The sequence below is a fragment of the Agelaius phoeniceus genome, chromosome 5, assembly GCF_051311805.1.
Source record: "Agelaius phoeniceus isolate bAgePho1 chromosome 5, bAgePho1.hap1, whole genome shotgun sequence".
Taxonomy (NCBI): Eukaryota; Metazoa; Chordata; class Aves; order Passeriformes; family Icteridae; genus Agelaius; species Agelaius phoeniceus.
Genome location: NC_135269.1, coordinates 24,101,963 through 24,116,552, shown reverse-complemented (window position 1 = coordinate 24,116,552; position 14,590 = coordinate 24,101,963). Strand labels below are relative to the sequence as shown.

The 14,590-nt window shown below is 44.1% G+C and overlaps 1 protein-coding gene across 3 annotated transcripts in view; it reads right to left on the bottom strand.

The window, feature by feature from the left end:
* Positions 1-308: 308 nt before the first annotated feature.
* Positions 309-14,590, bottom strand: part of GRAP2 (GRB2 related adaptor protein 2) — a 103,223-nt gene continuing 88,941 nt past the window's right edge. For all 3 annotated transcript variants that reach the window (XM_077178593.1, XM_054631314.2, XM_054631315.2), the window contains exons 3-8: positions 13,617-13,708; positions 11,278-11,397; positions 9,397-9,565; positions 7,634-7,765; positions 6,169-6,288; positions 309-3,952 (exon numbers count right to left, since the gene is read on the bottom strand). In XM_077178593.1, coding sequence (XP_077034708.1) covers positions 3,773-3,952; positions 6,169-6,288; positions 7,634-7,765; positions 9,397-9,565; positions 11,278-11,397; positions 13,617-13,708 — 813 coding nt within the window. In that variant the 3' untranslated portion in view covers positions 309-3,772. The remainder of the gene's footprint in view (positions 3,953-6,168; positions 6,289-7,633; positions 7,766-9,396; positions 9,566-11,277; positions 11,398-13,616; positions 13,709-14,590) is intronic.

Genomic DNA, 14,590 nt, shown 5'->3' with positions numbered 1-14,590 from the left:
AGGAAAATATCAGTAACAGGTGGCTGTTGTGAGAAGCTTCAAATTTCCTGCTCAGCCCACTGAAACCTCCATTTAAAAAACAACAACCACCACCCATGGACTTGTTTTCCTGGCACAAGAGGCTGGAACAGCAGCCTGAGCAGGTGCTGACTTGGTAGGTCATCTCCCTGGTGCTCCTACCTGTAAGCAGTCCAATCGGAACCAGCCCTGACCCCGTGGTTTCTCCAGTGAGCATGGCTGCTACAGCAAACATGTACACCAAGGCAGAGAGACCTCTCTTTTGTGGCACAGAAAACTGCCTGCACATCTTTCACATCAAAGGAAATTTCCATTTACTCTTTTTATCTCAGCCTTATTAATCACATAGACATTTCCAACAAAATATTTGCAGCAGAACATAGGCAAAAAGTTCATTCAGACAGGAGCACAGCTCAGCTGTGCTCATCAAACTTATTTTACCATGTACAAGTCCAGCTTCCTCTGTTTCATTTGCTATGTTTGCCTTCCCACATACTTTTCCTACTTTTATCTCAGTTTACATTCTCTTCTCTCATGAACTGTCTTTCTTGCTTAAGAAAAATAACAAACAAAATACTCTTCTGGTTTTCCTCTTTATCCCTTCCCATTTTGGTTTCACAGTGGACTCTCTTGGGATACGTTCCAGACAGAGGTTTGGTTCTTTCCAAAACACTGGCAAATGTCAGGTAAGGTCAGAGCAGCACTGTCACCTTAAGGCTCCAGTCCCAGGTTGCTAATATGTGCCTCTTGCAGGAGCAATAGACTCTGAGGTGTGAATGAATCACACAGTATTAATAAGGATTGTGCTACAATTAAAACCTGTTGGAAGAAAGCGCAGGAAGGCTGGCAGGGTATGTGGTTAGAGGAGAGGAGTGTCTCTCCTTATGAAGTGGCCTGATCTGTGAGAGAGAGAATTTCATGGGGAGAAAATAGCATGGGACATAGAAAATGTCTCCATCCTAGAGCCCCTTCTATCCTTCCAAAATTCCCCACTTTGCCCTTGTATCTGGAGTCTTCACTGATTTGGGAATAGCCACAATCCTTAGCATTGCTCTTTTTCTGTGAGAAAAATGACTTTTACTGTGGGAGGGTACAAAAATGCAGGCTGACTCCTGTGCCTCCCAGCTCCTGCCATGTGCAGTACCTGCAGGCAGCACTGCAAGGCCAAAAGCAGAGGCAAGAGAGACTGGGCAAGGCAGCCCTGAGCTTGGCCCCTGCACAGGGCAGCAGAGCAAGGCCCTGGTGGAGTTATCACAGATGCCATGAGGCTGTCACCTCCTGGTAATTTTGCTGTCATTAGGTGCTGCTCATAATGAGAAATCCTGATTTTACTGTGGCTCTGGTATGCTGTCCATAATTAGTGTGCAGTCCTTTAATACTAATTACCTTAGGTATTAGTTCCTTAAACATCAATTCAAAAAATCACATGAAAATTTACCTCTTCCTCAAATGAGTCATGAGTTAACACAGGGGTACTTGCAAGGCACTACTTAGACTTGCTTAATTAGTTAATCTCTGTAAAGGGGTTTCAAATGCATGAAGAGCTATCAAACTGCTAAGTGCATTATCTTCAATTAATTTTATGCAACTACATCTTCACTACCAAGAGGGTCTTTAGAGTGCTGAGGAAAGGAAAAAGAGACATTGCTTCTAATTTTAAAAGTAACTAATACAGAAAATTGAAAGATGATTTGACATGATGGGAATAATTGTGAATACACCATTTCTTTTGTTTCAGCCAGATCTGAATATGAAAGATTCATCATTTTTATCCCTCCTTTGCCTTTGTTAGTCTCTGGTTTCTTGGTTCCATCTCCTCTTGGCCTTAATGCTCTCCCTCTCCCTCACTGAGTGTTAACCCTCTCTCTTCCAAATTTATTACTACCTTACTTCCAAATTTATTACTGCCTGGAGTCCTGAGCTTACACCCTCATACAAATGGTAAGGGATCTTGTTCCAAAAGAAGCCTCATGGACTTCCCTTCAGAAGAAGACACTAAAGGGCCAGAGCAGAGCTCCTGCAAGAGAACAGGGCCACATCCAGCCCAGGCAGTCATATTCCCTGGACCACTGTGGTAGCCAGTAAGTTCTAACTGAGTCTTTCAAAGTTTTCTATTCTCTATAGAGTTTATATGCCTTGTTAAATATTCTCATTTTACTTCACCCATTAACAATCTGCTTTTGGTGGAGTTCTCTCAAAATGGGTTCTTTGTGCTAACACTCTGTCTAGCTGGCAGCTTTATTCAGGCCAGCTACATTGAATTGGCCTTCCCCAAGAACCCATTTCCTGGGTTCTTTTTCTTCCACTGAGACTAACAAAAGGTAAGAACTTTTTGTTGTTGTTGTTGCTGAGTCTGATTTGTGCTTAGAGGTTTTCACTTGGCTATTCTTTCTTTTTCAATAATGATTAATCATCACTTCTCCTTGCTGACTGCTGAGGTCCCACATGTGAAAAATTCAGGCAGCTTGTTTCATATCAACATGCCTGAGCAGTGGTTATGCAGTAGAGTCCCCATCACAGGGTTTGTTAAGGGGACATGTAATGTGCATTTGCAATAAATTTCTATCACATCTGGGCATTCACTTAGCAGTTATTTGAAAACTTAATTTAATTAATTAATTTACCTTATTTTATCCAAAAGAAACTGGAATAGAGAATAGACTATTAGATGGCTACAGCTTTATTCTCTGCATACTGTAAAATAACAGCTTAACCTGTTGGATGGGACATTTTTCTAGTAAGCCAGAGCTGTGTACACGGTGATCCTCAGCACAGCAAGTTGTCAGGGAAAGAATTTCTGCCACCAAACCAGAGAAAACTCTCCAATTCCTCCCCAGTTCAGTTCTACAAAAGGAACCAGTGAGGAATATTAACTGTTATCCAATCCAGTGGATACTAATTTAGCTGAAGGGTCTGATCTTCTCTAATCAGACTATCTAGCTGAAGTGTAGGTACCTAAGAGAGCAGCTGGAAAATTGGAAGTTGCTAGGGGGTACAGAAAGAAGAGCAGGCCTACAACAAGAAGCAAAGAAAGCTTCTTGCCCTCCCATACCTTCACCACTTGCATGTTTATACAAAAGCTTACAGGGTTCCTCCCCTTCATCTGGTATATCCATACAGTCCATACACACAGTGTGAGATGGGTAAGCCAGAAACTATTAAGAAAATAGTTAAACTAGAAGAAAGCCAGAAACTATTAGGGAAAGCCTAGATTATCTCAACCTCCACCTCCTTCACTTTCCTTCCCTAACTGAAGGTTTAATGTGGTGGCCAAGGATAATTTAATTTACGTGGGTGTCCCTCCTGCCTCTGACAGAAAGGTGGAATGGAGCCTGAAGAGACTATGACTGCTACCAGATCCAAAATGAAGGGATAGGGCTACCTGAATACTGAACCTGAAGTTAACCTGAAGCCTGACTTTCCTGAGGGGCATTTCTACAGAATAAACCTAATTGCAGGAGTTTATCAATAGTTAGCTAAAGAGGTGACAGGGCAGGGAGCACCCAGCAAAGTCTTAATGAACAGTCCAAGATTTTTGCTCCCTCCCCTTCATGACTGTGAAAAAAAGGGGTAAAAAATTTCTTCCTCAAAGGGTTCTCTTTCATACCATCATTTCAAAAGATCAATTGCCAATAAATTAAGACAAAACAAAAAACAATGCATGTCCTGGTGGCAAGGGAAGATGCACTCCTTCTCTGTCCCTGTCACGTCGGAAGAGCAGCTCGAGCAGAGCCCTCTGGGCCGCACTGTGCCCTCACAGCACCACCGGTGTGACGTAGTTGGCAGGGAAGAGCCCCAGTTCCCCACGCAGGCGTCCCTTCCACCAGGAGGGGTTGGAGCTGTCCAGAACCTCCAAGATGTCCCCAGTGCGGAAGCCCAGCTCATCGTGCTCCAGAGCATCGAAGTCGTACAAGGCACGGACCCACAGCGTTCGCTGGAACGGAGAGGAGAGACAGGCAGGGAACAAGGAGCCAGGACTGTGAAAGATCATCTTTGCCACCCCTCCTAAGACCCAGTAAATACATTCACTAAGCAAGGACAAGCAGTGCTGAATTTTAGACCAACTTGCAATTAAACCAGGAAGTGGCCAAGATGGCAGGAAGGAGGGACCAATTAACTGGGACACCCAAGGGATGGTGTTTGGTTTCTCAGCAGCCTCAGTGTATTTGTGGGAATTTGCACCATAAGGTGAAAAGTCAGACTGAGAGCAGGTCCTTAGGATGTCTCTGCCCTGTAAGGGCAGCCAGGACAGCCACATCTGAAGCCAGTTTTGGGAGCACAGAAGCACTCCTGCCTGAGACCTGCTGGGCTGTAACTATCAGGGAATGGCTCTAGGGAGCTGGCCTGTGCTGGTACAGATACGGAAATGTGTCTTCAGCCAGTTGAATGACTGCACACAGGCAAGCACACAGGCAAGAGTAGAGAACATTGTAAAGAAGGATGAAGAAGGATATTTGTTCTTTCAGGCAATTTAGGGACATAGGGAAGGGTCTTAAACCTTCTTCAGACTCTCCCCAAGGTCAGGTCCCTGAGATCCAAAGGATTTAGTGTCTGTTTGGGTATACCAGTTTATTTGGAGTGTGCACTGTCATGTGCACTATGGTTAGATTTTTTTCTCTAGGACTTTGCAGTCAATCTCCCAGATTTCTTTGGCCAGAAATCATATTTTAAAGGACATGGCTTGGGCTTCTTTCTGGGAAATTGTTGGCAGCCACACCACAGGGCATGGATAATTTAGGAGGTATATCTGGCAGGGACAGAGGGAGAGATCTGTTTGAAGGCAGACAAATTTTGATAAATCTTCCATTTGGGGCCCTGCTTAGACCTCGCCCCTAGTTAATTGGTTGGACATATAGAACTTCCTATAATTGGATTTGTGGCTTCTACATCACTGATGGGATGTGGCAGGCAAAAGCATGTTGTTATTCATTGCCACAGCCTCTGAGAGATAAAAACCACTGTATTTTAAGCTGGATTACAATAAAGATTCCGGGCTTTTGCCAAGAGAAGAGGCATGCCCCTATTTTTTAACATGTTCCAAATAATCTAATCCAATCTGATCTTTTTCACTCATTCTTGAGAAAGGTTTGCTGTCTTTCCCTTCTCTCCTTGGATCTAGGTTCTCTGGTTATGGAGAGAGACATAACCAGACATTGAAGCTGGACTTTTCTTCAAGGAAGAGGAGCATCCTTAGGTCACACTGAGCTGATGGGGAAATATTTGTAGCTGGCAGTGGAGTCACAGGCTGAGGCAGAGACAGACACCACATTCTGTGTGGGCATTCACACAGTGGGACTTGGCAGAGCAGGTACTGACTGAAGGTCAAGTGCCAGGTTTGGATCCCACAGGGGAGTGGTCTGGGATGTCTGCAGAGACACAACTGCATCACACCCACATCCACTGTGCTAAGAGGCTCTGACAGCCAAGGGTGTCAGGTTGGTGAGCCCCGCTTTGATGGCAAAGGAGGTCTGAGAGATGTGCCAGGCACAGACAAGTAGAGCTGGGTGATCTCAGGCCTTTTCAGGATGGCAGCAAAAATTAATGGAAGAGACAGTGTGACTACAAGTGCATTGCAAGACAGGAGGAACATTGTAGTATGGTATAGTATCATGAGGCTGCTCTCCATAGAACTTAAAAAATGTACTGCACATTTAGCTACTGACATCAGTCACTGCCTGGCTGTGGTAGCAAAGATAATTGAAAGCCCTGTGCATTAATGGACATGAAGTTCTTCTAGAAGAGATCATTAGGCTTTCAGAAATTCTTCTGCTGGACTAGTCGCATGCTTGATCAAAATCCATGGGTGAGCTTGTGCTCATTCCAGTGTCCCAGATAGGGATTGTTCCTGTTTTGCTGAGCTCATGCTAAGTTCCCTCTTCCATAAGGCTGCATAAGACTGACCTGGAGAGCAGTTACCAGAACTGTGCTCACATTACACTGTAGTCCTACCCTCAGAGTGTCCCAGGAGCAGGTTCAAGTGGCTGGGATAAAGTCATGAGACTCAGAAATGTCTTGTAAGACATGGCCTGGCAGGCAAAATACACTACTTCTCATGCAACCTCCATGTAGGTGACATGGTGCAGACTGCTTGGCCATTGCTAAGGGACCCAGTGACTTGGGCAGAGGAGGCCTCCCAGGTGCATCACCTACCGGTGTCTGCTGGTGCAGAGGGTCCGTGTGTCTCCTCTGCATAGCTCCTGCACTGCCTTGGCCATGATCCCTTAGTCTGTGCATCATGTCATTCCTGTCCAGACTCCCACCATATCTTTCCTGGAAAGAAAATAGCAGTAGAAAAGTCATGTTGCTGTGGTTTTGGCTGGAATAGAGTTAATTTTCTTTGTAGTAGCTGGTATAATGCTGTGGCTTGGATTCAGTATGTGAATACTGCTGATAATACACTAATGTTTCAGTTGTTGCTAAGCAGTGGCTCACTCTAAATCAAGGACTTCTCAGTATCTGGCCAAAGGGATATTCCATACTCTAGAACATCATACCCAGTATATAAACTGGGGGGAGTTGGCCAGAAGAGGCCAATAACTGGTTAGGGACTGGCATCAGCCAGTGGGTGATAAGCAATTGTATTGTGCATCACTTCTTTTTCTTGAGTTTTATTCCTCTCTCTCTTTTTGTTATTTCCTTTTAAATAAACAGAAAATGATAATAACAACTATTATTATTATTACTACTACTGCTACTATTTACTCTATTTCAATTATTAATTTGTTCTTATCTCAACTCATGAGTTTTACCTTTTTCTTGATTCTTTCTCTACTCCCATCTGCAGGAGGAGAAGTGAGTGAGTGGCTGCATGGTTCCTAGTTGCCTACTGAGATTAAACCACGACACATATATATTCTGAGATGTATAAATGAGGGGATTTAAGAATCATTAGTGTGCCAAGAATCAGGACCAAGCCCGCACATCAATAATTTTAGATGTCTGCTTCCAATAAAGTCCCTGTGCTCCAGCTCTGCAAGTAATGACCCTCATGGAAGAGGTCAGCTTAGACTGCTCTATTTTGGATTTTACTTTTTAGGAATTGAAAGCTGACTCTCAGCTGTGTTTCACAGCTGCTGGGACAAATGGTCAGAGAGGGGCTTTTTTGGTCTCTGAGACTTTTGGAGAAAAAACTAAGGTTGTTCTAACTCACAGATAAAAACCATGCTTGCCAAGGTGACTTCAGCCAATCTTGAGTTATTATGACCCAGTCCTGCCCACTCCTTGCTCTTCCTCTGTCCCATGTGCTGGAGGAACATCAATTGTGCTGGTGCAGCTGACTGTATCTGAGGACTCACTACTTTACTTTTTCTTGGGCTGCTCCATAGTGTAAAGGACAGCAAGCAGGCCTATAAATCTAGTAGCCAAATTAGCCAAAGAAGAATGAGACAAAATCAAATTCAAAGAAAAGTAGCCATATGACCACACATCTAAGTCATACCAACACAAATTGGCTGAGGCAGATGAAGAGAAGAAGTAGGAAACATCTAGGAAACAAGTTCTCTTTTGTGTGCACAGCTGAAAGACACAGATTTTTGACAAAATGACTGCTCACTCACTACCAAGCAATAAAAATATGCCTGGGCTTGATGTCCCAGCCCCTTGTTCCTGGCAGTACCTGTTGCTGCTGCAGTGTGGGAACAGGATGGTCTACATATCTCTTGGATACAGAAGAATGATCTTCTCCAGCTGCTCCTCCCACGTGGAATCCTTCCCGACCTATCCATTCCAGGCTCCCACCACACCTCTCCTGATGGAAGAAAGATCACACAAGTGAGGTCACCTCCTACCACATCCTTGACTAAAGCTGTGCAATCACTGCACACTGAGCACTACCACTACTACCCACTACTCTGGAGGCTCTTTCAAATAAAAGACCCCGCCTCTCTGAACAGAAGAACAAATCAGGAATCCTGTATTTTAGATCTTTGTAGCCACTCTCCATCTGAAATCAGTGTAGTACTGGGAGGTGCTGGGCTGAAAATATGGCTACTGATGTGAGGATGAGCGCAGGAGCCAAGCTCTTTCTTGAAATACTGCCCTTAGAATCCGTTTGTCTCTGAACTGAAATTTATATATTACAATCATTTCATCATATGGCTGTAGCATCTAAAAATTTGAATTGTGAACAGAAACCCCACTGTGATGGGTGCTAAACATACTCTGCTGTGCCCATCACCATAATAAATGTACAGAGAGTTTGCCAAAGCAAACTTGAGTTCTGTTCTTTCATTTGCCTGTCTGCATCTTGGAGCAAATGCATCTCTTTCCTTTCCTGCTCACAGTCAGCCCAAACAGGTTGTTATACTGATATACATGCATACAGTCTTTCTTTCCTTCCCCAGACACAGAGATTCATTGCTGTGATCTCTCTCTTACAGATCCCAGAGCCTCTATTTTAATACCTTACTGGTGCATTTTTAAAGCTCTGTATAAGTGGTCTAGAAAGAGACAACAACCCAGGCCCATTCTTCAGACTGAGAATGTATCATCTCTCATTTTGAGCCAGCAAGAGTGACCCACACACAGCCTATAAAGCTTTACTGCTGTAGTCAGCAGGTCACATACTTTCTGACTTGTCTCTACTTACTTGTGCATCCTGGTAATTTAATACCAGAATCCGTTTCCCAGTAAAGCAGGACTTGGGTTGCTGCAGTGACCAGGCATGTTCACTCCCAATACAGGGAGTGCAAGGTGTAGCAGCCTCTGCTATGTCATTTGCTTGTTCCCCTGGCACAAAACCAGGCATTCATTGGACTGGGATTTGTCTGCGTTCTCAAACATTGACTATACCTTCCCTGAAGGCACATCTTGTTCCCAGATCTCCTATGTTCTTCTCGGTAGTACCTTCCAGTTCCTAACAGCCAGGTTAACTGCTCCAGGCTCTGCCCTCTGTTCCCCAAATTCCTTTTACTGTGTTTGCTCAGTAACAGGAGATGGACAATTCTTCTGAGCAGACAAACTTGCAGGTGTAGTTGCACTCTGGGTGTGTGCAAGGACCCTAAGAAACCAGACTCAAATTCTTCTCAGTCACAATCCACCAGCCAGCTCTGTACCTGCCCTTAGGAAATCTAGGCATTTCAGTAAGGTAAATCCTGCTTCCCTTGGCATCACAGAACTTCAGTTCTGAGCTCATAGCAAAGCTTTAGCAAAGCACCTTTATTCAGATTTGAAGAATCAAAAAATTCTGCTCAATTTTACAACTCTACATACCACTGAATCCACTAAGAATCCGTGTCTCAGGCCCCACCAGTGTAGTTATGTGGCTGGGTTTCCAGGGACACGCAGTCCTCCTCCTCACCATGAGACATTCTCATGGGATGAACTCCTTCCACAGAAAGATTTCTGACTGAGAAATTCCTAAGGACAGTTTGTGTTTACCTTTTCTTCTTGGCTGTTGTCCCTTAGGAAGATCTGCTTCTGCCTGGAGATGGAAGTTGTCTTGTAGTAGTCCACCAGCTTGTTTAGTGAGTGGAATTTCTCTGTCCACAAGTAATAGCTACCCTTGGAATCCCTCATCACTTTGAAGTGTTGCACATCATCTTCATGCCTGGATCCCAATGGAAAAGAGATCATCAACAGATTGCACTTTTACCTTTTTTTAAAAAGTCTTTTCCAGAAGGGTACCAAGACTTCTTGCTTGGCCAAATCAGGACTTCTGGAAAGTCATGCAATGGCAGTCCTTGTGCCTACTGGACCCAGATGTGGCTCTGTTTCAAAAGACTTGTCAATCTGCAAACACACAGTGCCCCAGGGCTGCCCAGTCACAAAGCACTATCAAAACAAAGCACAGGGTTTTAAACCTTCTCTTTTGAAATAAAGGTCACAGGAGCTTCCAGGGTGAAAAAGTGCAGTTGTAGTCTACCTAACAGCCTCTGCAGGTCCTGTTAACATCCAGTCTGCATTGACTACAAGACCTGTATTACACCTTTACACACCATGGGGACCACCACTATATGCAGACAAAGTCATGTGAAGCCATACACTAAACTTTTAAGATGGTATAAAATCTCATGTACCATCATTACGACAGGTCATTCTCCCTATCCAAAAAGAAAAAAAAGGAATTTTCTGATGCTGTTACAAGCCAAATTAACAATCTGAACCTTCTGCCTTATTCCCCCCGCACCTCCCCACCTCTCACCTCTTGTCTGATGTGTACAATTCCTCTTTGCACCAGATGTGATCTAGCTTTGGTACCCACCTCCTTGCTCTGTGCAACTCCAGGCATGAAAAACACTCTTCTCAGAGGCTACATCTGCACAAATAAACTAGATGGGGACAGGCAGGGACTGAATGCTATCCTTGACTGCTACAGCCCCCAAGCAGTTGAAGTGTTAGCATGGTTGTGGTTTAAATGGAAAAGCTCTCCCTCAGATAGTGCTGGGCCATGGTTAGAAAGAACAGGCCAGGAACTGTTCACAGGGAGCTGCTTGAATATAGCTCTTCTGTTTGGTGGGGTGAAGAGGGTGTAGCCATACAGATCTGACCTCTGCCTCACTGCTTGACTTTAGGGCCAGAGAAAGAGCCTGACTGTACTTGATTTGCTGGTGTTAATTAGTGCAAATGTAACCAGAATGTTTTCCTGCATTCCTCCTGGATACTTTTTGAGCTGCCTGAATCAGCAAGTACATACTACTTGGAAAAGACTAATCATGACTTGGTAATCATGACTCTAATTTAAAACTGGTTATCAACTATTTGACTGAAAATTGGGAAACCAAACATCATTGAAAGGCTCTGTTTAGAAGAAAATGCACTGAGAAGTGCTGGGCTACAGCAAGCTGCTGAAATGCAGCTGGGCTGCAAGCAATGAAAAACCAGTCCTTGTCCAATGGCTGTTTAGTGACCTGTGGGAAAAAAGTTAACAATGTAATAGTAATCCCTTCATAGGTAGTAGCTGAATTCTTGGATTTGGTAACCAGAGCTGTCAGGGAATTAAAACAAATGGAAGACACATGTTAAGCACAGTGGGAGACTTTCCCTGTACCATTCTGCTCTGCTGTAGCTCTTTCAGAGAAGGAGGTCACCAGGGGATGCAGCTTTGGAATGGGGCATTCACTGTGTCACTTGAAAAGAGGCAGAAACGTTTGGGAATCAGATGCCTAATTTGTTCTCATTCACAACACAGCAGCACTACCAGTGACTGGCAGCCTGCAAACTTCTCAAGAGCCTACATCACATTAGGAATTCTTATGAGAGGAGGCTAGGGACACCATTAAACAGGAAAAGAAGCAGGAATATGCTGCTAGAAGCAGATACCTGACAGAGATGGAGAAGTCACCATGAGAGTTCTGACTGGCTCGGACGATGAAGCAGCCGACTCCTTTGCTCATGAGGAGGTTCTCTGCTTCATGGCGGGATATCTTCTCATCAAACCAGCTGTCAAGTGGGAAAAATCATGGAGATGTGAATAAGGATGGGAATTAAGGTGAGGAATAAAAAAGTTGAGGGTAGGGAGAACGTGAATAAGCAGGGTGGAGGGAAGAAAACAAAAGGATCAGAGGAGCACACATGGCTACTCCCAGTGGCCACGTATATGCTGAGGTACAGGGGTTTGATGGATGCAGATAATTTTCTTTGAGTAGTAAAAGCATGTACATGCAAAGAGAACAATGTAAGCTTTGGTCTGCTAAGAAGCAACACTCAGCTGAAACGGTAATTACAGACACAGTACAATAAGGTGTTAGTCAAAGAAATTTTAAATGAAAAATGTGTATGTATACATATATACACACATAACTCTCAGACATATACATCAAATTGTTTTTTGGCAAACTGATTGAAAATTACTGGGCTGTGATGGATATATTGCATGGAACGCACATAAATTTTTAGTAGAAGCAAGCCATGAAAGTTTTACTACTAATAAATTGGTTCCTGCAAGAGTTGCAATATCACAAAATCACAGAAGTGCAGAATACATAAGCACACTTACACAAATCTAGCCAGGCATACCAAACAACAGCATAGGGCACTGGACTAATAATGAGAAAGTCACCATAAATAGTAAAAGAATATGATGTCAGTAGGAATTTTTCTGTAGAGAAACACAAAATCATATACATTTGCGTATGTCCACTCCATAGCTAATAAATCTACAATCTGCAGTCTTTGACTTCACCTAATACATAATTGCCTGTATTGCATTAAAATGAAGGACTGTTAAGTTCCTAACATCTCTCATTTCTGCTTTAGAGTTCCTTATTATCATCACAGTTTACCTATGTATCATTAGCAAAGAAAAATCAGATGAGCCTTGATAAACAATCTCAATGGTTACTTAATCAGAAAAAAGATGGGCAAAAACCATCCATCAAAAATAGGAGGCAACTTTCTTCCCTACGTCTAGTTCTGTCATCTGGGCTGAACTGCTTCAAACTGCAGACCTGGCACTTAGAAAAGTGTCAAAGTGGAAATATTTCTTCACAGCTCTTGCACAGAGAAAGCAACACAAGAAAAATGTGTGTGAAAAAAGAAGCTGCCAGTGCTCCTGAGTGATGGCACAGCCCTGTGAAAGAGTGAACAAGAACAACTGACTGGAAGATCTCATCCCCCTGAGGCCCAAAAGTACAAGCCCTTATTTGCACAGCAAACGAATAATGTCCTTCAGCTCAGCCAAGCAGGTTGGCTTATGTCCAAAAAGGCCACTAAGTGCCACCTCCAAAGGGGACAGAGGCACTTATTTGTAACCTCAAAATCCCTGTGTGCTCCCAGTCTGACTGCTCAGGGCAGCAGTGCGTTACAGCCACAAGCATTGGGCTTGGTGCATGCTCTGCTTGTTCACCCCTGAAATGCTGCAGCACTTGTGAAAAAAGAGGACAATGAGAGGTGCTTCTGGGAGCTTTTCTGCTAACTGAAAGGTTGTAAAAATCCCATGCACTGTCATATTTATGGCATAGGGCTGGAGAGCACATTTAACATGCATTCCAACACGCATCAGTCCTCTCTGGAAGTGCAGCTCCATCTCCTCAGCGGGAAGAGAGAAATGCAGGTACGTCTGTCCCCTGACAGATCTGTTGGTGTGTGTGAGAGAGAGCAGGGCGGCATGGCTGGTCTGTCAGCTCTGCCGAGCCAGAGTACCACCAGCTGTCACAGCATTGCACTGACCTCTAGTGCACCGACAGAAACTCACAGGCACTTCGGGGGCAGGGAATGCGGCGGCAGGGTGGGAAAAGGGAGTCAGTGTCCTTTAGAGCCGAAGGGGAGCAAATTTTTTTATGATTCGTTTTCAGAAAGATCTCTTGCTCTTCCTTTTATGCTTAGCCTCTGTCTCTGCTCCCAAGACTTCACATCATGACTATTCTCCTTCTCTCTGAGGACCTCTAAATGCAATTCCTGCCACATCCCAGTGTCCCTGTGCGCAGCAGCAACAAAGGAGTCACTTGGGACCGACAGCGATCATCAGATCCATTTAGCTCCGAAAGCAGAGGATGCTTTGGGGTAGAAATACTCTGTGCTGGCAGAACCGTGTGTAGCACTACAGCAATCCCTGCCAGCCCCAAAGTGCAGGATGTTAGGCCCAGCATTTCCCCTGTCCTTTCCTCTCTGCTCTCAGTGGAAATGTGCCATGGTGGTGACACCATTTCTGTCACACTTACGGAGGAACATGGAAATCAATGAAGTTCTTAGGAACGTAGCCCTCGTGACTTCTGAGCTCAGCCTTATACCACTCTTCCTGGGAGCTCAAAATCTGCAACGGAGAAATGGATGGAATAAATGCATCTCCTGAGACAGGCAAAAGTAACCAAGATTCAGGAAGAAACCTAGAATGTCTTGTAAGAATAAAATAAAATTGTACGTGTTCTCTGCTCCCCACCCATGGTGCAACAAGGTTAGTGGCTGATGACCACTTCAGAGCAAGCAAGCAATAAAAAAGCCTAAGTAGAATTAGAGAGATGGCTTGTTTAACTTTACCCCTTTGTCTGACTGCCTGTCTCGGTATCTCTGATGCCTGTGAAATGAAGAAAATTCAGCTTTGAAAGACTTAGTAGGGGTTTAATTTATTCTCTGCGCTGCCTTTTGTAGCTGGTACTGTAGCATCTCAGATTCACAAGGGAAGAAGAAAATATCTTTGAAAACTCCTCTGACATATGGGTATGGAGAGATATGCAGCTGTGTCTATGTGTGTTATGGCTGCACAGATGTTACCATGTGCTCTCACCTGTCATTTCACAAGAGATTCTTTAGTGGGTTAAGCCTTCAGCTGCTCTGAGCTTTGCCAAGGTAAATATAAGAAGGAGGCAAAAAGTGTTTTCAAGACACTATTATACTTAGGACATTGTAAGATAGCTAGGATAGCTGGAAGTGAGTCCACATCACACACTGGAGCAGCTTCAAGTGTGCTCATATTAATGTTAACTGTAATGGTCTTTAGAAGCATCACTGCTGATCAGGGAGGGCCCAAATTCATGACACCCGGGCTTATGGCCCAAGATACAGCCCTAAGCTAGAGGAGAGAGGACAGGAATACAACCACAGTGGGATTTTACTGCAGATGTTGTGGTCTTTGGTGTTTGACATTCCAGCTCCTGGGACAGGATTCTGCTGTACGAAATAGACCATGTTCCTGCTC